The following is a 23,465-nucleotide window of genomic DNA, read 5'->3' as shown; positions in this document are numbered from 1 at the left end:
ACAGAATTTCCAACGACAAAACAGATTGAGGATTGAGAAGAGGGGCAGATACCGGTATACCGGATCCCCTCGTCGACTACTTGTCAACCACTCGTAGCCCTAGGTCTGCCGGGCCAGCTATTCTCCCGCTCTCGTCCTCCCCCGAGGACAGCGACACAGCCTGTTCTTGCAGTAAGGTATCCGGGGGGATCGGATCAAAAACTTCAGGCCTCCAGGCTTCCTGTAGAACCCCTGTTGACGAGGCCACCGTCGCAGTCGTTGACGGTGGGACGGTGGATACCACATGCGTCAGTGGCAGGGTGGCCGATGACTGGACCGCCGTCGACGACGGTGACTTAGCAGGTGGTTTAGGCGGTCCCGCCTTTTCCACACTTGGCCTGCCTTTACTGGACTCTCGACTCGAAGTCGATCTATGGTGATCGCCCGAGGAGGATTTCGGCCTTTTCTTGTCATACTTTTTTGATGAAGATGACGATTTATTTGACGAGGATTCACTAGCTGAATGACTGCGAGATGATTCTTTTTCCATCGGTCGAGATTTCTTCGCCGGTGGTTCCGACGAGGCAGCGCGGTGTGATATTTTTGCCGATTGTGTGGAGCCTACCTCCGAAGGGGGGTATGCCCCCGCTCCATCATTCAGCCATGCCACCAGCCGACGATTTCGGTCTTTGAGGGTCTTTTGAGAAAACCCTTTGCATATGTCGCAGTTATCAGCCGAATGATGAGGGTGGAGGCAGTATATGCAATCCATAGGTCCGTCCCCCTCGTAAACTTTTTTCAAGCCGCACGTCGCGCATGGACGGAACAGCGCTTTTCCTGCCATGGGGAAAAATGTCCTCGAACTCCAACTCCAGGCACACAACCTTGTACAAAATAGTAAGACGACGCGAGGAGATCCCACTACTTTAGAGACGGTTGAAATCTGAAGGGGAGACGCGGGGGCGGGCCTCTTATACTGGGACGGCCTACGGAGCAAGCTTAGGCGGGACCTAAAAGGACGTAGATAGGAAACAAAAGTGTCAGAAGTTTTCCTATAGGAAAAGGCTATATATGTGTACCGAGGGTCCCAGTCTGACGACGGGGAATATTCTAAGCATGTGAATCCATGAAAGATCCAATGCTGGAGAAAGGGAGAACCCTAGGAAAGGACGTAGGGCAGAGAACAGGTAGATGAGACAGCCAGAGCAGAAGAGAAGAGTGGACGATGGGCAAGATAACTAGTACTAGGATTAAGTACTTACACAATGCAAATTTAAAACAGGAGAAAAAACACACCTAAGTTTCAGAGACCTGAATAGAGGGGAAAAGGCCTAGGTTTCACAATGCAATTTTAAGCACTCACGCAATGCAAATTTTAAACAAGAGAAAAAACACACCTAAGTTTGAGAGTCCTGAATAGAGGGGAAAGGCCTAGGTTTCACAATGCAATTTTAAGCACTCACACAATGCAAATTTTAAATAGGAGAAAAAACACCTATGCACATATATACATTGTGGCAGACCAAGTGGTTGTGCATTATTAAACATGCATAAATCATGTTCAAATACGGCTCCCCTTGTGAGCGCTAATACGGCATTGTGCCCCCCTCTGCACCAGCATCACTTGGCCTCCCCCCCCCCATCGGCTGCCCCCACCCCTCCCCCTCTTCTCTCCTGTCACACCAGATAAGGTCACTAGACAAGTCCAGTCTAAGTCTAGGAAGGCCTCCTCCAAACAGGTGGACCTCTGCCCCTCCAAAATCATCCTGGACAATATTGACACTACTCGCTCCAGCCTTGGCCAACCTCTGCAACCTCTCTTTCGCAACTGGAGTGTTCCCATCTCCTCTCAATCACTCTCTTGTGCACCCTCTGCTCAAAAAACTCTGACGACCCGTCTATTCCAGCAAACTATCGCCCGATCTCCATCACTCCTTTCCTGGGAAAACTCATGGAGAAGCTGACTCTCACTCAATTTACCCTCCACACTGAATCCGTTTGTCTCCATGACCACCAGTCTGGCTTTAGACCATCCAGAGGCATGGAAACTGCTCTTCTGAACACCTGTGAAGACCTGTTCTCAAATCCTGACTAACTCTCCCTCTGTCCTCATTCTTCTCGACCTCTTTTGCTTTCGATAGGGTAAACCACAACATCCTGATCACCTGTCTCTGTGATACCCTGGGCATCACAGATCTGGCCTCCGCCTGACTCGCCTCAGTTCTCTCTGACCGGCCCCCACAGGTGGAACTTGGGTCCTTTCTCTCCTCTATCACTCTCTACTTGTGGTGTCCCCCAGGGATCTAACCCAACACCCTGGTTCTTCAATATCTACATGGCCCCATTGGCCCACAGGATCTCTACATTTACCACCAACTTTCAGTGTTATGAGTTTGACACGCAGCTCTTTTTCAGGGTGTCCAGTCATAATATCGAATAAAAAATTTCAAATGTCAAAAAAGTCGAATCAAAAATGTCGAAAATAAAAATGTCGAATTATTTTGTTTTTTTCGATATTTTTTTTGGCTCTAGTTTATATATATATATATATATATAAAAAAGGGGGGCAACCCCCCATTTCGAAAAAAAAAGTCATAAAAAATAAATTCGACATTTTTTTCGACATTTTATTTTCGACTTTTTGACTTTCAAAATTTTTGATTTCGAAATTGTGTCTATAAACCCTTTTTCAGGCTACCCTCAGCCTCCTCCTCTGCCGCGCTCATCCCTGTCTATCCGCAATTCAGTCTTGGTGTGCTGCCAACAATCTCTGCTTGAATGCCAGTAAGACAGAGATCGTCCTTATTGGGACCCCTGCTGCAGCTTTCCCATTTTCACACTGGCCGGCCCCTCTTACCCCTGCACCCACCAATGAGGCAAAAGATCTAGGTGTCATCTTCGACTCCACTCTATATCAGAGATATCAGAGGTGAGTGGCAAACTTGCTTAGCTTCCTGTTCTTCAAAACCTATAAGGCGCCTCTGACTGCAGTATGGCGCACAGCAGTGTCACTTAGACTGGAATTTTTAATATTTGGTTCCCTGATTTCCAATCCTATCTGGGTGTCTGCCTTTTAGTGATCCACTGCACCTGGCTAATTTTGGCATGTACTCTATACTGGCATCGTCTCGGAATGCCCCACAATTCTCAAATTTCACAAATCTCCATAAAATGTGGCTGTTTCAACAGTGCCTGGCACCATGGACTTATCTCAACGGATGCACAGACAACTCAGTGCTGTGATAAAGTTAAAAGATTCCAGGCCAAACTATGGCAACCCACATCTTGTACAGCGCTCCACTGCTCCCGAGTTAGGTCTGCACTCTCTGCAATTCCAGAGAGCCTCTTAAAACAAAGACCAGACCTTAAGCCCCACTGTGATGAATACGATGGTACCATCACTTCTCTCCCGGTGGTGGCCTCTCCCCATGTGCCCAGAGGACAGCAGCTGCTACACCTGATCCTGACACTGGGGACGGCTATATGAGGAAGGATCACATGGGGGGGATGTGCCCCTATCGGGGTATTGTGGCATCATCAGACAAGACACGGTATCCCCCTTTCTCGTTTGAGGATACCCCTGCCATTCCCCATGCCCTAATGGACTACTGTAATCCCTCCTCTTACCGGCACTGCTAAAGGCTAAAGACATTTTCCCCTTTCAGCGTAGAGTTATTTATTGCTTTAGACTTCCTGGCATTGGACAGACACTTAGTTTTGGTTTTAGGTAGGGAAACACCACTTAGAGTAGGGACAGAGGCATTTCCCAACCCCCTTTTGTTTTAATGAAAGTCTTTGAGCAAAACCATTAATCCGCTGCGGCCGTGACTTAATCTGAATTGAAGTTCTCAGTCACCTTTCCATAACACATTTTTCCAAATGAAAGCAAAAGAACACTACAAATGTGAGAAATAACGTGGCTGATTTTATTTTACATATCTGTTTTTATTTTATTATTTAAAATGTGGAATTATTACAAAATATACACAATTTAAGGCTGAAAATCTCATTGTAATGGGCAACACAATAAGACTAAATCTTAACACAAAAGTTTATTACATATTTATCAGAACATTTCACATGATTTTAAACAGGTTCATATTTTGAGCGTTTGCTGCCCAATAATTCGGTGCTATTGATGACACGAGTATGGAACTCGTCAGAATACTGAAGGATGAGTTTTACATGAATTTCAGCCTTAACTCAGTTCATTGACATTCGATTTCCTTAATCAATAAATAACATCCATAATTTGAAAAGAAAAAAAAAAACTTTTTCACGAAACTGGTTTACAGATTTGTAAAATGCTACTGGACTGACTAGCTTCATTCATGTTTTGTACCTTGCTGCATTCTGGAAAATGCTAGTCACGTGTCCTCTGCTTACCCGGACATGCGCTGTATGGCAACAGAACGTTTTACAATCAGTGTCTGAATAAAGTTCATTTATATCCCACACATTTTCTATACGAAAAACTGCCTACAGAAAATACGACAATTCCTGCTTGTTCAATGACAGAAACCCAAGTGCCTAAAAAGAGTTTGTTTCAAAACTCACTGTCTCGAAGGCACTATCTGGAAAAAAGAACAATGGGCTGATCTCTTTATTCCAAATTGTATCATCAAACATGAATTCTGTCTCATCTCGTTAGACACAACGGTATGGAAAAAGTGTTATTTTTTTGCAAAAATGATTAATCCACCTCCAAACTGTCGATTTAAAATAAAGCTTTGGTAGCCAATTCCATCCCCTCAATAAAATTTTAAAAACCAATGGAGAAGTTGCTATATGAAATTGTTTTGATGCGTTTGAGTTGATCTCCAATCCTTAAAAAGTCAAGAAATTCTATGAGAGAGATTGGAAGTTAACAGTTGACCAATTAAGTTCTTTTGCCAGTAAAATGGCTAAGCGGGTTATACGCTCGTTGCTGTGACGTGTTTGATCTGCAGGTTGCAGGTTCAAATCCCAGCAAGGTAGATAAATGAGTACTCATTTCGATTGGGTAATAATAGTAATGTATGTAAATATGTCCTATGTAAAGCACTTTAGATTAAAGCGCTATATAAAAAACAAATTATTATTCCTAGTTTCAGGAAGGAGTGCCTTATTACAATATATGCATCTCTTTCTATTCTTCTAGAATTATTGGGACATTTTAGATAAGGTTTATGTTAAATAAAGTCCCTACACTTCAAAGTCTTGGTCCAAGAATGCATTTAAAACAAGGAAGAAAGAAGATGTAGATTATGCAGATTGTAGGAGGCTCTTGAGACAATAAAACATCTCATAATCTACTGCCCACAAACCTTTGACCTAAGACTTAAATACTTAGAAAGGTTGAAGGGTTCCATCCATATGTTAGCTGGAGGAAGCTTGTGGTCGAGATTAATGGAAGGTTCTCGTTAATAACTGCACTTTACAGATTATGTCAATTGTATGAACTATTTTAGTTTTAAAGTCTTTAATACTAAATTGCTTTTATTAACTAACTTTTAAATGTACCACTAATATGAATGTATTCATTCTTTTTATGTATGCATTCTCTAAAAGGTGTATAGTAATAATTATGTAATGATTTGCTAAATGTCTTTATGTAAGATTTATTTAAAAAACAGTCACAATAAAAGAAAATCATGTTTTTAAAGTACAACATTGTACTAGTACGGTCCAGAAAGGTCCCATGATTTCAAAATGGTGTCCAGTCATACCTTTTCTGGTTAGTTTTAAAGTACTTGTTCGGATCTCTGTGTGTTTGTGGAAGCAAGTTGAATGCTTTCTAGAAGAGATGGCATTAAGTATCTGGCAAATGTTTGGACCAGGCTTTACTGTGTGCCAGTTTAAGGGGTCAAATAAAGGCCATACGCTGCATCAAGACATGGAGAGAGGACTGAGAACACAGAGGTTATGCTACCCATCCCGTCGAGATATACTAATACCTTTGAAGTTGACATGCCCTTCGGGTGTCTATATTTATACACAAGGCCTAAAAACAGGTCTTGTCATGGCACAATGTTTCATTAAGAAGGGGTCCCTATTCACCCCTCCCCCTGAAGCCTAGGGTATCCACTGTAGAAAACATTTTTGACCCACCGGCAGGGACGTGAACTCAAAATGTTAAATCAAGCAGACACCTTGTTTTATGCAGTGCACACAGCCCTGCTCTTTCTAGAATCGAGAAAAGTGTAATTCAGAAGAACAAAAAAAGTTATGTTAAAAAGGAAAATACATCAATTTTGTAGACTAATGGGAAAAAACAAAGCCCTGGGATGAGCTGGACAGACCATAAGTGGATGAAGAGGAATACAAGGAGGAGAACTGTTAAAATCAGAACTGTTTGGCGTTTATAATACAGGATTACTCCAGCAAGCAGCCACAGACAAGAACAAAGCAACATCAGTTCCTTTATGGAAAAGGAAGCAGCGCATGGAGCTTAATGCAGGCACTGGGGTCAGAAAGAATTGGTCCTTGAATTTAAAGGTACTGAAAAACCTATACAATCACTGCCTGGATACAGAAGTAGTTGAAGCTCACCGGAAAAGCAGGTCCAACCCTTGACAGTCAACAAGAGTGCAGAAAGGGGTATTAAACATGACGACTATCCAATTAGGTCATCCAGTATGGGCAGCTCAGAGTAAACAGGTTTGAGAGATTGTCGCTACTGTGAGTAAGGGACTCCCTCATGCAAGAGGCATTGCAGTGTCCCACATACATGTCAGTAAAGCAGAGTGACACTAGCAGGCTGCAGGCGGCATGTGAAGGACACCCACTCAGTATAGTTCAGCAATATGACAGCAACAATTCATGCAGGGTGCATACACGATCCAGGCTAGAAAGCCAAATATGTGAATCCTAAAGGAAATGTGCAGAGGAAACCGTGGTATCTGCATTTCCTGGTTGCATGTAGAATAGTGATGTGGGTGTTGAGAGACTGGAATGTTCACAGCGGCGTGCTCCAAGAGTGGCAGTTAGAAAACATGGATACGGATGACCAGATGCTGCTGATGGGTGACTTGACTACTTGCCTTTTTAGTTTCCTAGTAAGAAGTAAGAACAAGCTCAGCTGCTTTACACTTCTGGCTTAGGCGGTCTTCATTGGTTGAGAACTTTCCTGGTCACCAGAGACATAACGACAACATGCATTATACCTCAGAAGTATCCCAAGTACAGTAGTGAGGATCTGATACTTCGCTTCAAGAGCAGGGAATTGTTAGGCTTCAGAAGGGTGGTAGACTCAGGGGGTACACAAGTATATCTTCCCAGGAGGGTTAGGGGGCCTGAGATTGCACAGTTTCAATGTAAGAGTGGCAGGGACAAAGCAAGGTGCCAGTAGGATCGGATTCAAAGTGGGGGAGAGTCAAGGTGGATAAACAGAGCAAGAGTGGTGTGATCTATAAATGGAGTGCATGGGCATCCTTGCACAAGAATACCAGGAACACAGCGGCTCAAGGTGAATTAGAAGTGTCTTTTAAAGCCTTTAATTCATCGCGATCTGCACAGGCTTGAATCCAGCCAAGAGCTAGCCATTGTTTCCAGTGCTACTACAGTAAATTAGTTCAGTGGTATCCGCCAAGTTAAAGATGGAGTGTTTCATAATTGGTAATAAGCATCCTGGGATTGCGCCTCCCCCAATTTACACATCTTGAAACAAGCAGAACTGGGTCTCTTCTGAGAAGCATGTTGAGGCATGCCCAGCCAAATAATACCCCCAATATGCTGAGCACCTCCATTCAAAGAGATTTAATAGCAATGCAGTAGGTGTGCAAGCATGAGGACATGGACCATGGGAACCAATATTGCAAGTAAATTAATTAGCTGGATAAGATACCAATGCTGAATTCCAGCAACCCCTCATAAAAATCGTGCAATTCTTTTAATGCTGCCAATATTGCAGTGGAGGCCAGAACAAAGAAATCCAGAGTAAAGTAAGTGCTGGAAAAAAGCAAGTTTAAGGGGAACAGCTCAGACCTTTAATGCAATATTTACAACAAAGGGTTGCAGTTGTCGTATGAGCTGGGTTCCTTGTGTGTGTGCGTGTGCTGCCTTGTGGCCAATTTGTGTTTCCAGACATTGCTCATGGGTACTGCAGTAGTCCGAATGCCTATCGGTGTCCATTAACATACAAAGTGTTTTTCATGTCTTGCGATAGTTAAATACTGCATTCATACTTCCTCAAAGAATAAAATCCCACTATGAACTCAAACGTACCACAAAGCAGCCCATTCCTAAAAGCACCAATTCCAATGCGGTCTTACATAGCAATATGCAACCTACTCCCAAAAAACATTGAAATCCTGTCTATGTCCCAGACCCCCGGGACACACCCCACTCAAAAATAACAACCCTATTATGATGTCCCAGACACCAATACACAATCCCAAATTAGACAGGTGTGTAAAGTACAGAGACCAGAACCTCCACTTCTTGTGAGGCTCCAGATGCCAGGTGTGCACCCTGTAATAAGTAGAGACCTCAAAACCCTGTTAATGAACGTTCATGTCTCCGGCAAGCAGATTCCTTCTTAAAATCCTCTGTACTCATTGTCACAGGTCCCAATATAGAGAGGTTCAGCTCGCACTCCTCGTCTAGTAAGGAAAGAGAGAGATACATTAAACATGGCAAAGTATATCAGAGATCAGTTCACGTCAGTGAAAACACATAGCAAATTGTCCTGGTTTATTGATCCAAATAAATTAACGAAGACCAACTATGTCTAGTTGAAATAATGACTAGGTTCATGTGCAATCAGTTGTGTAGTGACAAAGTCACAAGTCCAGGGCTAGAGTATGGCGTATCCTTGGGGACCGCTCCATGAGGTAATGCAACGACTCCCGTAAGAGCAATTTTTTACAATAAGGACAAAGATGGAAGTATTGCTTCAGATGGGACAGACAGAATACCTAGAGTTAAAACCGAAAAGTAACATTATGCCTCTCTTATCGCATGGGACCAAAGATATGTCATGAAGCGGTTTTGGGAGACCTAAAAAAACGACCATTCAAGGCACTGAATAAACACCAACTAAATATCATTAGGAAACTATGAGAGGATGAATCTATAAATATACAACCAGCAGATAAAGGAGGTACGTGGGTAATAATGAATATGGTAGATTATGATAAAAAATGTATGAGACATCTCAATGATCAAAGCACATATGCTTTCGTAGAAAATGACCCTACCGCAGATATTAAGAAGATTTTGAAAACCTCTTTAGAACAGGCTAAAAGCAATGACTGGATAAATGATAAAATAATTTTTACTGAACAAATATCCGAAAACAATGCATTTCTATTCATTATCAAAATTCATAAAACCATAGACAGTCAAACCTCCTGGTCACCCTATTGTTTCAGCTACAGGAGGAATTCTACAACCCCTAGGGACGTATATAGACACCATCATTCAGCCCCTGTGCCAGAAGCTTGACACACACAAAATATACTACCCATTTTATAAACATTTTGAATAATCTTGTTTAGATGTTGAGGACATATTGAGTACGATAGATGTTAAAAGCCTCTATACTTCTATTCCACACAAACTAAGGCAATCTGCATCAGAATGGATCCTTCTAAAAGAAAATGACTTTGGTGCATCAAAGAAATTTATCTTGTGCTTTTGCACAAAACTCTTATTTCAGTCACAAGACGAGATTCTACCTGCAGATGCGTGGGACAGCCATGGGAGCTACCATTGCACCCACATATGCCAATTTCTTTATTTTGAAATTTGAGAATGACTTCGTGATTCAACACCCCATCTGGCACAATTACATAAAGTACTGGGGTTGTTATATAGACCATGTATTTAGATTTTCAAGATTGCCCTTCCAAATCATGAACATTTGCTGACACATCTAAATTCGATAGATGAAAGGATACAATTTACTCACGACATAGGGCATCCAGGACTACATTTCTGAGGCGTAGAAATCGCACCAGCAGTACCTGTATTCCTAACCACTCTGTACCATAAGCATACAGATCGTAAAATAATCTTTTACATTGGAGGAGTTTCCAACCACCATTCACTTTAAAAGGTCTTCCATTCAGCCAACTGTTACAAGTGAGGAGGAGTTTAATGAGTAATGTAGGAAAGAACTAGACACAATTGTAAACAAATTCCAAAAGTGAGGCTACAATGAGGAGGAACACGAATGGTGAATACCAGACCTCGGATATGCAAAATTCCCAAACCTAAACAACAGGGAACATTTCATGTCATGACATGCAATGGCTGCAATATTATTATTAAAGGGAAATATGGTATGCATACAGGAACAGGTGAAAACATTCCTCTAAAACATTTTGCAACATGTAATTCCTAAAATGTTGTTTATTCCATTGAGTATCCATGTGGAATTTTGAACATGGGTCAAACAAGCAGGAAAGCATGCATTAGACGGAATGAGCACAAATCAAATGTACGACTGCATAACCAGAACTCAATTGCTAGGCATTTTTCACAACACTTAGATCAAGTGTCACACATGCATTTCCAGATCTTTGAGGTAGTAGATGAGCAGATGACAATGAACTATGAATGATCAATAGAAGACAGGCACAAAGAGAACTTAATGGAATGACGGACTGGAGACTGTAATTTCTAGTGATTTAATTGAAGAATTGAACTTCTATTGTTTCATATGAAAGAAGAGTCATCAGTGCTCAAAATCATTATGCTTTGAACTTCCCAGCAATTTGTGTACTAGAAGTCTGTCGTAAGAATTTGTTAAATTGAAACAGAATACAGAATGAGGCATAGGAGGATTAGCACTTAACTCATACGCTTAAGAAGCATAACGGAAATTCACACAGCATCATAGACAGAACAATGTAAACAGTACAAGACACTATTTTATATGTATATAATTACATTGGATACATCCATATGTGAATATGCTGTTTTATTATTTTACAGTACAAGACTGCAACCCAATAGTAATGATGTATTTTAGTATGCTGTATATATGTTTGGATTATGTTTTCATTAAAACCATCCGCATATGCCAAGGTGAGTGTACCCCCAGAGCCTTGCCCCAGATGCCTCCCAACAATTTGAGCACTGTAAAAGTGTTTAAAAGGCGTTTTTTCACGCACTCGGCGCTCCGGTATCTGTCCCCCTTCCTTCCTCAGACCAATCCGACCTCCCAAACCCTCCCTCTGCGCCCTGATTGGCTACTTGCACAAACCTAAACAAAGTAGCGACACGCGGCGTCCTCACCGGCACCATCACTACTAAGGAAGCAGGCCAAGGTGAGTGTACCCCCAGAGCCTTGCCCCAGATGCCTCCCAACAATTTGAGCACTGTAAAAGTGTTTAAATGCCGTTTTTTTCACGCACTCTGTGCTCCGGTATCCTTCCCCCTTGCCCCCTTCCTTCCTCAGCCCAATCCGACCTCCCAAACACTCCCTCTGTGCCCCGATTGGCTACTTCCCCACATTTCACGAACCCTCCCAGAGCAGCCCTCTGCCCGTTGCAGCCCCGTGGCTAAGGGCCCCAAGGCCAAGGGCGGTTCCTACATTGGCGGCTCCAAGATGTGTCTGCAGGTGTCCGCAGGGGAAGCCAAGGAAGCCAGACACCAACAAAACTGAGTGTGTCATGGGTGGGGTGTAGAGCAATTACTCTACTCCAGAAAGCCCCTGTCACTCTACCTTACCTTCCATAGCGTAGACTGCCATAGACTTAAACAATACATACTTAGGAAGACTTGTAACCACTCTTAATGGATTGTAAATGTTTCCTTGTGATGCATATGCTAGTGCCACACATGTAGGGAAATGAACTTTAGCTTGCGTCGCATCTAGATAGACATGTGATTCTTAACATGCACCACACTTAGCATTCTGAACCCTAGCTTACGCCGCATCTAGATAGAAATGTGAATATCAGCATGTACCGCACCTAGATGGAATCCCATAATTGCAAGGACAGCAATGCCATCTAACCAACCAACTAATAATTCCATCCCTCTGCATACACCTCTCAAACTCCAACCAAACACAACTACAAGCCTAAAACGCAGCAATCCGCACAAGCTTCAAAACAAACCACACAGACTTGAACAGCACACAACGATACGGACCGTAAAACACCCCAAGTCCAGCCAACAGACACACCAGGCTGAGGCTACCAACATCACATCAATGCTCTCTTGCACTGTTCCAGCTTATTCCCACTAACCCACCCCTTCTCCTCCCCTTTTTCAGAGCCGCCAGAGCACCAGGGGACCATTTCGGTGGTGATAGTGCGTGGTACAAATGTCCTTTAACATTAACATATAAAGGGCCATTGCTTGGATTTCATTATAGCAAGATGCGAATGTGCTACCATGAAGGATATTGTGCCAGTCTACTGGTCTGTTCATTTTGTGAAGTTTGTTTTCACCGAGTCTTCCTAATTGGGTTAAAAACAATACCAAGGATAGATTGGCTATTCACTCTTGCAAAGCCAATGATCTGGATAAAATCACTGGCAATGAAATTGCTGGGCCTCTTGCCTCTATTGACCCTGCACTTTCATGCAATGATTTTTTCACAGCAGGAGCATCAGTCTGGGGCACTATTTGTAATAAAATGGCCCTCTTAAAACCAAAAGCCAAGAAAGTTTCCCAACCTTGGTTTTCACAGAATCTGCAATGTTTGCGTAAATTAGTCAGCAGGACCAACCAGATTTGGGCAAAGGGCGCCAACTCTGGAGAACAAAACTCAAGCTAATAGTGCACTACTGGAATATAAGTTTGTTATTTATTTGGCCAAGAAAGATTTCTTGGGTAAGAAGTTGAAAACTGCCAGTAATCAACCAAGGGAACTGTTTTCTATTATATCTAAATTCTGCAATCCAAACTGCAAAGCAGCATTGCCTGATTCTTCTGCGGTGCAGGGTAATCTTTTTAATTCTTTCTTTGTAGACAAGATCGAATGGATAAGGGCCGATATTGAGCAGGCGGCTATTATAAATCCATCTGTGTATTTGCACAATCAATCAGTAGCTAAGTCAGATGATTTACAAAATCAGATGTTCGCACCTACTTTTGATTTTCATCCAGTTACTGAAGATTATATACTCCAACTTATTAGGACTCTTAAACCCACGATTGATTCCCTTTCTACTCTGCCGGCTTATGCAGCCAAAAGATTGGTGCAGGAACTCACTCCATTCATTACGACTTTTGTTAATAAGTCATTGACAAGTGGGATTGTCCCGGAGAGTCTAAAGCTTTCAATTGTCTCGCCTCTACTGAAAAAGCCATCATTAGATGTGGAGGTTCTGCAAAATTATGTCCTATTGCAGGGCTATCATGGCCAGCTAAAATTCTCGAAAAGGTTGTTACCAATTAGCTGCAGGAACTTGTTAAACGTGAATCATTATTGGACAATTTCCAATCTGGATTCTGACCAAAATACGGAACCGAGACTGCCCTCCTGGTTGTACAGGATGAATTGCAAAAGGCCATGGACCAACAGGTGTTACACACGCATCACGCTGGTCACTATGGTCCCGTAACCGATTGTGCGGGGTAACCCGGTTCGGAACTTCCAAGATGGCGGACCACAGAACAGTCCGCGTTGTACACAACGTTACAGTCTTTTCACGTTCACCGAGAACGCGGCGAGTCACTCACGTGACCCCATATACGGCACGAAGTTTGACTGCACTTCGCGTCGCTACTATCTTGGCAGACGCTCCAATTTCTCCCCAGCCACCCTGGTCTGGACTAATTCGGGACCCTGTCCTCCTTCCCGTTCTGAAGTTCAGCTCTATTCCATTCTCTGGGGTTCTTTCCGGGTCTCTTGCCCTGCAGCTCTCTTCGAACCCCCCCGCTCTCAGGGATCGCTTCAGGTATTCGAGGATTGGCCATCTAGGTGGTCAGGGATTTCTCAATTTTCTTATTTACTTACCGCTCTCCTCTCCCGCTATCATCTTACCTTGTTGTTTACTGCCATCAGAAGAAGCCTTCCCGCATCATCATTGACTACGCCCTCTTCACTCCGTGATCAATACTCCGAAGTCTGAATCATCAGGGTTTTCTTCCCCAGAGGGTTTCCCTGCCGGTCGCACACTTTCTTTCGGGGTTCTATTACCGGGAAGCAGGTGCTGCGGTAGGCGGGGTAGTTCTCACCTTCTGCATTGGTTGTTCCTTGATCTCCATACTGCCAAGGTGAGACTTTCTTTACTTGTCTGGAAGTCGATTTCAACTTGATGCTCTTAAGTTAACAAGGGGAACTTTCACTCTTGGTAATGTTGGATCTGTCCGCTGCCTTTGATACAGTGAACCATAGCATCCTCTTGGAACAACTACAGATGATAGGAAGAGTCTCTGATTTGGCATTAAATTGGTTTAGGTCTTTTCTGACCGACCATCAACAGCAAGTGAGACTGGGGGAGTTCCTGTCGGACCTCATTAAGTTAAGCTGTGGGGTCCCACAGGGATCCTCCTCCCTTTCCCCGCGGCTGTTTAATTTGTATATTCGGCCTCTTCTGGAAATCTTGAGATGCTATGGGCTGGATTTCCACTCGTACGCAGATGATACCCAGATTTGTATCCAAGTTGTTAACTTTGAGGAAGCATTTAGCAGACTAGGAAAAACTAAGTGGCTGAATGTAAAATAACTATTTGCAGCTTAATCCTGCTAAAACCGAACTTATTTTGTTCGGACCCAAGCACTTGCTGAATACAGCCAAGAAACTGCCTAGCCCCACGCTTTTAGGCAAAAACCTAAAATTTGTATCTAAAATAAAAAAATCTGTGTTATGTATGGCAAGAGGACCTTAGTAGAGAAGCCCATGTGGGAGCTAAGATTCAAGCGGTGAATTTTGCCTTGAGACTACTGCGCCAAGTACTCTCTTACATACCTAAAGAAGATCATGCGTCTGTGGTGGGTGCACTAACTAGCGCCCACCTAGACTATTGGAATAGTCAGTTGTTGGGTGTCCCTTCTAAACAGCTTCAGTGACTTCACAAAGCACAGAATGCAGCTGTCAGATTGATATTTAAGTTGAGCAAAACTGCTCACGTGTTTACATTTCTCCATGAGCTACATTGGCTCTCAATCGAAGATCGTATTAGGTTCAAGACAGCCTGCATTGTTTTTAAATGTGTAAATGGCATTGCCCCTTTGTAATTGAGAAAGCTAATTCAGCTGTATCACCCTGTGAGACAGTTACGTTCCAGTGATAGTCATCTTCTGGTTGTTCCCCATTCAAATATCGGGGTGACAGAAGATTCTCTGTCTTTGGTCCAAAACTGCGGAACTCTTTACCACTAGAGCTAAGGACAATGAGCTCACTTCTTCAGTTTTGCGAGCACTAAAGACTTTCCTGTTTAGGTAGAGAGCCCTTTGTGTTCTGGGGGTCTTGTATGGCTTTATCCATACCTTCTATCAACTTTGTCATCTGTGCCGCTATACAGTTTATTCTGTTCCGTGCGCGTTATAAATATTCAAATACAATACAAATACAGTAGATCCTCAGTACGAGTTAAAAGGTATACTCATGTTTTTTTTTTTTTTTAAAGGATAGCAGATGAACTTTAATTAAGTCCCCATACAGAGAGGGTGCTCTGAAATATATGCTCTCTGAACACATTCTTCTTGTGACAGACATGTATCTTAAATTTTTTCAAACATTTAAGCACCATCTGTCTATGATTTGATACAGTTAAAGAAATCATTCCCATGATGTTTGCATGAATGTATATGATCAAATGTGAATATTTCAGTCAGTACATTTTGTGCCTGCAGCCATTATAAACATTCTTGGTGCAGTTGAGAACGTGCTGAGATCCTGTAGAACATACATTACACATGCGTAACAAACGCAGTGTCAACTAATCAGATGACGTTCATTCCAAGGTGACGAGGGAATATCAGCTAACATAGATAAAAAATATGTATCACGTTGTTAGTGTGAAAATATTCTGCCCTATAGTCACATCACCACCGTTATATTTATACAATTGCCACAAGAAGATATAGGGGTTCATTACAAGTATGCCGGTCCGGAAATAGCGTTGCCGGTATTTCCGTACCGGCACCCTTTTCCAACCATTGTAGTCCGAGTCGCGATGCCGGCTTTTACCGGCATAGCCAGGGACGCGCCGTAGCCGGTATCTGCGTTGATACGTGGCAGCCGTGACAGTGATACCAGCATGGCGTAAGGAACAAGTTACTTACCTGTAACTGTTGTTCTCCAGCATGGGTCTGGCATGGATTCACATGCTCATGAATATTCCCCGTCGTCAGGCTGGGAATCCTCGGTAAAGAAAAAACCAGTATCAGTTTCGTTTCTGATCTGTCTTTCGTAGTAATAACCAATCACTGGTCTCTGCGTCATACTGACCACAGCCAATGACTGCCCTCTACCTAAGAACCGCCTCTGGCAGCCATCTTCAGATTTCGAAGCACGTGAAGTGGCAGTATGACCAAGTGAAGAGCCGCAGAGGGGTAGGCGGGAGGGTTCGCATGTGAATCCATGCCAGACCCATGCTGGAGAACAACAGTTACAGGTAAGTAACTTGTTCCTTCTCCAGCATGGGGTCTGGCATGGATTCACATGCTCATGAATAAAGAATACATAGCAGTACACACATGCACAACCACGGGAGGTGGCAAAGGCTCAACATTAAGCATTACATCAAACTCAACATTAAGCATCTTACCTCCTCACCAGGCTCACCTCAGGCGAACAGGTTGCGCAGCACTGCTTGGCCGACCCTGGACTCCTCCCTGGAATCCCGATCGACGCAGTAGAATTTCGTGAAGGTGTGCGTCGACCTCCACGTAGCAGCCCTGCATATGTCCAGCAGGGGCACACCAGAAAGGAACGCCGTGGTAGCTGCGATCGCTCTGGTGGAATGGGCTCTCGGACGGCCAGGCAGCGGTCGGTTTGCCAACCGATGACAGTACATGATACAGCCGGAGAGCCATCTGGAAATGGAAGCCTTCGAGAGAGCCTTCCCCTGATTGACAGGTCCAAAGTTCACAAAGAGTTGTGACGTCTTCCGAAAACACTTCGTGCGGTCCACGTAGAACTTCAGCGCTCTAGCCACATCCAGCGAGTGCAAAGTCCTCTCAGCCGGCGACGAAGGCGACGGGAAGAACACAGGCAACACCAAGGGTTCGTTGAGATGGAAGTCCGACGGTACCTTGGGCATGAAGGAGGGGTGCGTCCTGAGCACTAGCCTCGTGTCGTGAAAAGTCAAGTACGGGGCCTTGCAGGAAAGGGCCTGGATCTCTCCCACCCATCGTGCGGAGGTGATGGCCACAAGAAACGCTGTTTTCCACGACAGAAACTTCAACGGGGCCGAGTGCAGAGGCTCGAACGGAGGTCCCATGAGCTTGGTCAGCACCACGTTGAGCTCCCACGCCGGGGCCGGCGCCTTCACCGGCGGGAACGATCTGAACAGTCCCTTCATGAACTCTTTCACCAGACGATGAGACCACAGGGACGACCGGCCCGTGGTTCTGGTGTATCGGGAGATCGCAGCAAGATGAATCTTGATGGACGCGTGTGCCAGTCCAGCTTTGGCCAGCGTCAGCAGGTACGGCAGTACCTGGGGAGCCGTAATCCGTAGAGGGTTAATCTTCTGTGCGTGGCACCAGACAGAAAACCTCTTCCATTTGTGTCCGTAGCATTTAAGAGTCGAGGACGCCCTGGCCTTTGCAAGAACCTCTCGGCAGTCGGCCGGTATGTCGTATCCTCCAAACTCTAGCGCTGCAGGAGCCAGGCCTGCAAGTTCAGCTATTTCGGGTCGTGGTGGAGGATGGCGCCTCCTTCCCTGGAGAGCAGATCCGCGTCCACCGGCAGCTTGATTGGCGGGGACGCTGACAAGTCCAGAAGGTCCGGGAACCATATCTGCCTCGGCCACGCAGGTGCGACGAGGATCATCCTGCACCGTGACCTCTTGAGCTGGTTGACGAGCCGGATTAGCAGTGGCAAAGGAGGGAACGCGTAGAGGAACAGGCCCTCCCAGGGGAACGAGAAAGCATCGCCCATGCTCCTCGCCTGGGGAAACCTGTTGGCGAACCTCCGGCACTTGGAGTTCGTCGCCGTCGCAAACAGGTCGATCTGGGGTGTGCCCCACCGTCGGAAGAGGCGATCCACTAGATCCTGCCGTAGTTCCCACTCGTGGCACGAGCGCAGCTCCCTGCTGAGTGAGTCGGCGATGGTGTTTTTTATCCCTGCCAGATGAAACGGCACCAGAAACATCCCTTGGGCGACTGCCCAATGCCACAGGTCCTGCGCCTCCTTGGACAGTGCTGGGGACCTGGTTCCGCCCCGTTTCCTGATGTAAAACATGGTGGTGGTGTAGTCGGTGAAGATCCTCACCACCTTGCCCTTGAGGGACGGAAGGAAGGACCTGAGGGCCCAAAACACTGCACGGAGCTCCAGGACGTTGATATGTAGGGATTTCTCCGTCGGGAGCCAAAGGCCTCTTGCGTGCAGATTTTCGGTGTGCGCTCCCCACCCTTCCAGGGAGGCATCCGTGGTCACTGTCTCCTGGTGGGCTGGGGTCTGGAAGTCCATGCCCCGCCGTCAGATGCGCGCGGGTGCCCCACCACCGGATCGCTCGTCGGAAACTCTCGTCGAGTGTGATCCTTTCCTCGAAGCTGCCCGTCATTTGGATCCAGCGCGCGTCCAGGAACTCCTGCAACGGGCGCATCCGGAGCATGCACATGGGAATGAGGTAGATGCAGGAAGACATCATTCCGAGGAGGGACTTGATGGACCTCACCTTGGCCGCGTCGGCCACCAACATCCGGTGCACCTTGGCCAGGATGGTCCTGGTCCTCTCCTCCGACGGGGAGGCCAGAAGGGACACTGTGTTGAGCCTCGCTCCCAGAAACAGAGCGTCTTGCGTGGGTACCAGGTGGGATTTGGCGTAGTTCACGGAGAATCCCAAGTCCGTGAGAAGTTGGACGGTCCTTGCCGTGTGAACCACGGCGAGCTCCCTCGTCTTGGCTCGGATGAGCCAGACGTCCAGGTAGGGGTAGACGTGGATCCCTTCGCGGCGCAGCTGCGCCGCCACCAGTGCGAGGCACTTGGTGAACACCCTGGGTGCCGACCGTAGTCCGAAGGGGAGGGCTTTGAACTGGTAATGACGCCCGTGGACCACAAACCTGAGGAATTTTCGGTGCCCCTTTAGGATGGGAATATGGAAGTAGGCATCCTCCAAATCCAACGACGACAGGAAGTCTCCTTCCTCCAGCTGACCCAGGACGTGCTGGAGGGTGACCATCCGGAACTTTTGCGCCTTGATGAACTTGTTCAGACGTCGCAGGTCCAGGATGGGGCGCCATCCCCCCGTCTTCTTCTTCACGAGGAAGTATCTCGAGTAAACTCCGGAGCCCCGAAGCCTCTTTGGGACGAGTTCGATGGCGTCCTTCCTGAGCATCGCCTTTACCTCCAGGAGAAGTTGAGGGACGTGAAGTTCTTTCCTAGCCACGGGGGGGACGCGGGGACACCTTCTTTGAAACTCGAGCGCGTGGCCCCGGGCCAAGGCGTCCAGCACCCAACGGTCGGTGGAGATGGACTCCCACACGCTGACGAAGCTCGCCAGCCGGCCTCCCACCGGGGTGCTTCGATGGGGGCCCGACCCCACGGCCGGTTCAATCCTGCTTCGACGAGGCTTTGCCGCCTTGACCTCCTTGGCGACGACGGCGGGGTCCGCCAGACTTGCCTCGTCCTCTGTAGGCCTCCTGAGACGACGAGCGGGCCGCTTGACGGTAGGTGGAGAAACCGCCGCCGGAACCTTTGGAGGCGCCCTTGCCTCCGCTGCTCCGAAAGGGCGTCCGTCGTTGTTGCAGAACTCCAAGGGCCCGGGCCGTCTCGGTGTCCGCTTTAATGGCCTGAAGGGAATCGTCCACTGTTTTCCCAAACAGGTTGTTCCCATCGAAGGGCATGTCCAGAACTCTGGTCTGAACGTCTTGACGGAAGTCCGTAGCCTTGAGCCATCCACGCCGCCTAAGGCAAACACCGTTGCCCAACTGGTGGAACCCAGTGTCGGCGATGTCCGTTGCAACGGTAATGGCGTGGTCCGAAGCCACCTCACCTTCCTGCAGGATCTCCAGGGCCTCTGCCCTCTTGTCGTCCGGCAAGAAGTCCAGCAGGGGAGCCAGTTTGTACCAGAGCTCCCTGTCGTAGCGGGCCACGATAGCCAAGGCGTTGGCCGCTTTAATCGTCGTCGCTGCAGACGAGATGACTCTGCGTCCCATAGCGTCCAATTTCTTTCCCTCGCCGTCCGGTGGGGAAGTCGATGTGGAGGCCGCACCCCCCCCCGCTTTTTTCCTGGCCGCCGCGGAGACGACGGAGTCCGGGGTAGGATGCGCCCGGAGGCACAGGGGGGCCGTGTCCGGGACCCGGTACTTTTTCTCGTACCGGCCTCTTCTAGCTGGCGTCGTGGAAGGGTTCTTGAGGAGGGTGAGGCGCTCATCCCAAATGTCGTCCAATAGAGGCACTGCGAGGACCGTCTTCCTCTTGGCCTCGCGCCGCTGATAAAGGACACCTTCCTTCTTCTCCTCGGGGCAGAGTTGGAAAAGCTCGGATGCCCTGGTGATCATGGAGTGGAACGATCCAATCTCGTCGGGCGGAGAAGCCCTGGTGGGAGGCGACGACGGTACATCCTCGTCGTATACCTCGTCGTCCGTACCCGTCGCTGCCGTGTCAGTCCCCGTATCATCCCCTCGGGTGGACGGGGAGGAGGGCTGGAAGGGGCGCGACGGCTGAAAAGGAGGCGGAGGGTGGATCCTTCTTTTCTTGGTAGGGGGAACCCCAGAAGTTCCCGGTTCTGGGTCCCCCGACGGGAGAGGTTCCGTCGGCAACGGTAGTCTCGTCCTTATCTCTGAGCATAAGGACTGTATAGCCAACAAAATGGCCGCCGAGTTGTCTCGCGGCGCTGGCAGAGGGGAATCCGACGGGCGATCAGGGGCCCCGTCGGTACTCTCGACGATGTCGTCGTCACCTGCGTCGGGATCCATCCCGACGGGCCGGTCTTCTTCCACGCTGAGGCCGTGGCTTAAGACCTCGACCAGCTCCTCCTCCGAGGTTGAGGCCGAATCTACGACGACGCCCTGCCCCCCCTTTTTCTTCCCCACGGGGGAGTTCACGGGGGTCCTATCGATGGGCACAAAAGAGGACTCCCTCCGAGGTGGCAGGGAGACTCTGAGCCCCGAGGTCGCCACCACTGGTGTAGCCTCCACAGGCTGAGCCAGAGCCGCCGCGACAGTTTCGATAGAGGGCTTGGCTGGATGGATTAAGGCCTTCACCACCTTAGGTGCGCTCACCGCCTTATCCTTGAGGGGGGGGACACTGCCTCGCTCCCCCTCCGCCTTCGAGCTCGACCGGGGCCTCTCCAGGAGCCTCGCCGGGTGCTCGGCCTTCCTCTTACCCGACCCAGAGCATTGGCTCGTGGTTGATGGTGCCGGGGAGGGTGCGCCCAGCCTGGCCCCCGTAGAGCCCGACCGTTCGGCGCTCCCGGTGCCAGCGGACTCGAGGTGCTTGGCCTTATGTTGGACCCCCGTCGCCGGGGCGTCCACAAAGGTCATAGAAGACCGCTCGGATTTCTTCCTCTTCTTCTCGCCGGACGGGCTCTTCCCTTCCAGCCAGTTGGCGAGACGTTGATGGCGGTCCTTCATGGTCCGCTCCGACATGTTGCCGCAAAACGCACAGTCCTTCTCCACGTGCGTCTTGTCCTCATGTAGGCAGTAAAGACAAAAAGAGTGTTCGTCCTCCTTGAAGATGTTCTGCAGCTGGCATCCAGGGCAGACCCTTAACAGCTTTCCGGGCATCGAGCTTCCCTTCTCCTGGGCCATGACCGGGCCTGAGAAACTTCTGGAGTCCTCCAAAAGCGTAGCTCGACAAAATCTTCACCCTTGAGGGGTGCAGACGAATCCGACACGGGTCCCCGTTGATCGGATGGAGAGTCGGTGGAGCTTGAGGCTCTTTTGACCGAAAAAACGTGAAAAAAAATAGCACTAACGCTCGAGAGCAATAGCACGAGGATCCCAACACATGAACGTGCGGTAAAAATCTGAAGATGGCTGCCAGAGGCGGTTCTTAGGTAGAGGGCAGTCATTGGCTGTGGTCAGTATGACGCAGAGACCAGTGATTGGTTATTACTACGAAAGACAGATCAGAAACGAAACTGATACTGGTTTTTTCTTTACCGAGGATTCCCAGCCTGACGACGGGGAATATTCATGAGCATGTGAATCCATGCCAGACCCCATGCTGGAGAAGGGCACATTAAGAGGTGCATGGACACACAAACACTGGCATCGCGAACAAGGTGTTAAGTGGATTCTGGTGTGTAGAAACCTGCCACAGGTGCTCAAAATCAGCACAGGTGGAGCCAATGCTCTGTGGCACAGCCCAAAAGGACCACTCCCACACCCCTCACCCCCTCCAAATCCACACTGCTACCATTAGCACTAGCAGTACTGGAGCTGGGAGGACATGCCTGCAGAGCTACTCATTGAGGAGGCAGTGAGGTGGATGACACAGCGTAGGCGCATGAGGAGAAGGAAGGCCATCATGGCCCAGCAAATATCGATTGTGCAGTTGGTTGTACCCCGCAGGCAGCCACCAATCCCTCGCCTACTGGCCACCCCATTCAATCTCACCCCCGTTCAGATACACACCCTTTACTGTCTGGACAGGGACACCATAACCACTATAGTGGACTTGATACATGTTGACCTGGTGAGCCTAATAAATATCCGGACAACCACCCCACTTGCTGAAGGTAGTGTGTGCTACACTTCCTTGCCACAGGCACTTAGCACATAGTGGGTCAGCTGCATAGAATCTCCCAACCCTGTTTCTCCCGTGTGCTCAGCCAGGTGCTAGATACACTCCAGTCCCGCGTACGCGACCACATCAGCTTAGCACGGACTGCAGAGGAGGTGAATGCAACAAAAATAGCATTCCATGAACTCGCAGGCATGCCTAATGTAATAGGTGCGGTCGACTGCAGACATGTGGAGCTGGTTGTCCGGCATGCTATGGAGGTAGTGTATCGCAACAGGAAGCTGTACCATTCCCGCAATGTGCAGATCGTGTGCGATGCCCGCAAAATAATCACACATTGCTGTGCAAGATTCCCTGGCTCCAAACATGACTCCATGGTGCTGCGCAACTCCACGCTGCACCGCTACATGGCACGACACGTTGGACATCATAACTGGCTGCTGGGTGAGTCCAACCACAAGGCCATGAGGAGTGTTGTATTGGGGAATGGGGGCAATCAACAGCATAGGCAACCTGGCTGCTGGGCGAGTCCAACCACAAGGCCATGAGGAGTGTTGCATTGGGGGGGGGGCAGTAAACGGCATAGGCAACCTGGCTGCTGGGTGAGCCCACCCACAAGGCAATGAGGAGTGTAGAACCATAGCACAGCATGAGATGCATTAACAGGGGAGGTGCACACTGTATGCATTAATCCAGCATCACTCAGTCTGCAATATCCCTTAACATTTACAAACATCT

General features: G+C 47.6%; 1 protein-coding gene across 1 annotated transcript in view; it reads right to left on the bottom strand.

Moving 5' to 3' along the window:
• Positions 1-3,882: 3,882 nt before the first annotated feature.
• Positions 3,883-23,465, bottom strand: part of HEXA (hexosaminidase subunit alpha) — a 294,421-nt gene continuing 274,838 nt past the window's right edge. Inside the window, exon 14 of the mRNA XM_069624622.1 lies at positions 3,883-8,561. Coding sequence (XP_069480723.1) covers positions 8,498-8,561 — 64 coding nt within the window. The 3' untranslated portion in view covers positions 3,883-8,497. The remainder of the gene's footprint in view (positions 8,562-23,465) is intronic.

This window comes from Ambystoma mexicanum, chromosome 11, assembly GCF_040938575.1.
Source record: "Ambystoma mexicanum isolate Mex_15411 chromosome 11, UKY_AmexF1_1, whole genome shotgun sequence".
Lineage (NCBI taxonomy): Eukaryota > Metazoa > Chordata > Amphibia > Caudata > Ambystomatidae > Ambystoma > Ambystoma mexicanum.
This window is presented reverse-complemented; position numbering and strand designations above follow the sequence as displayed.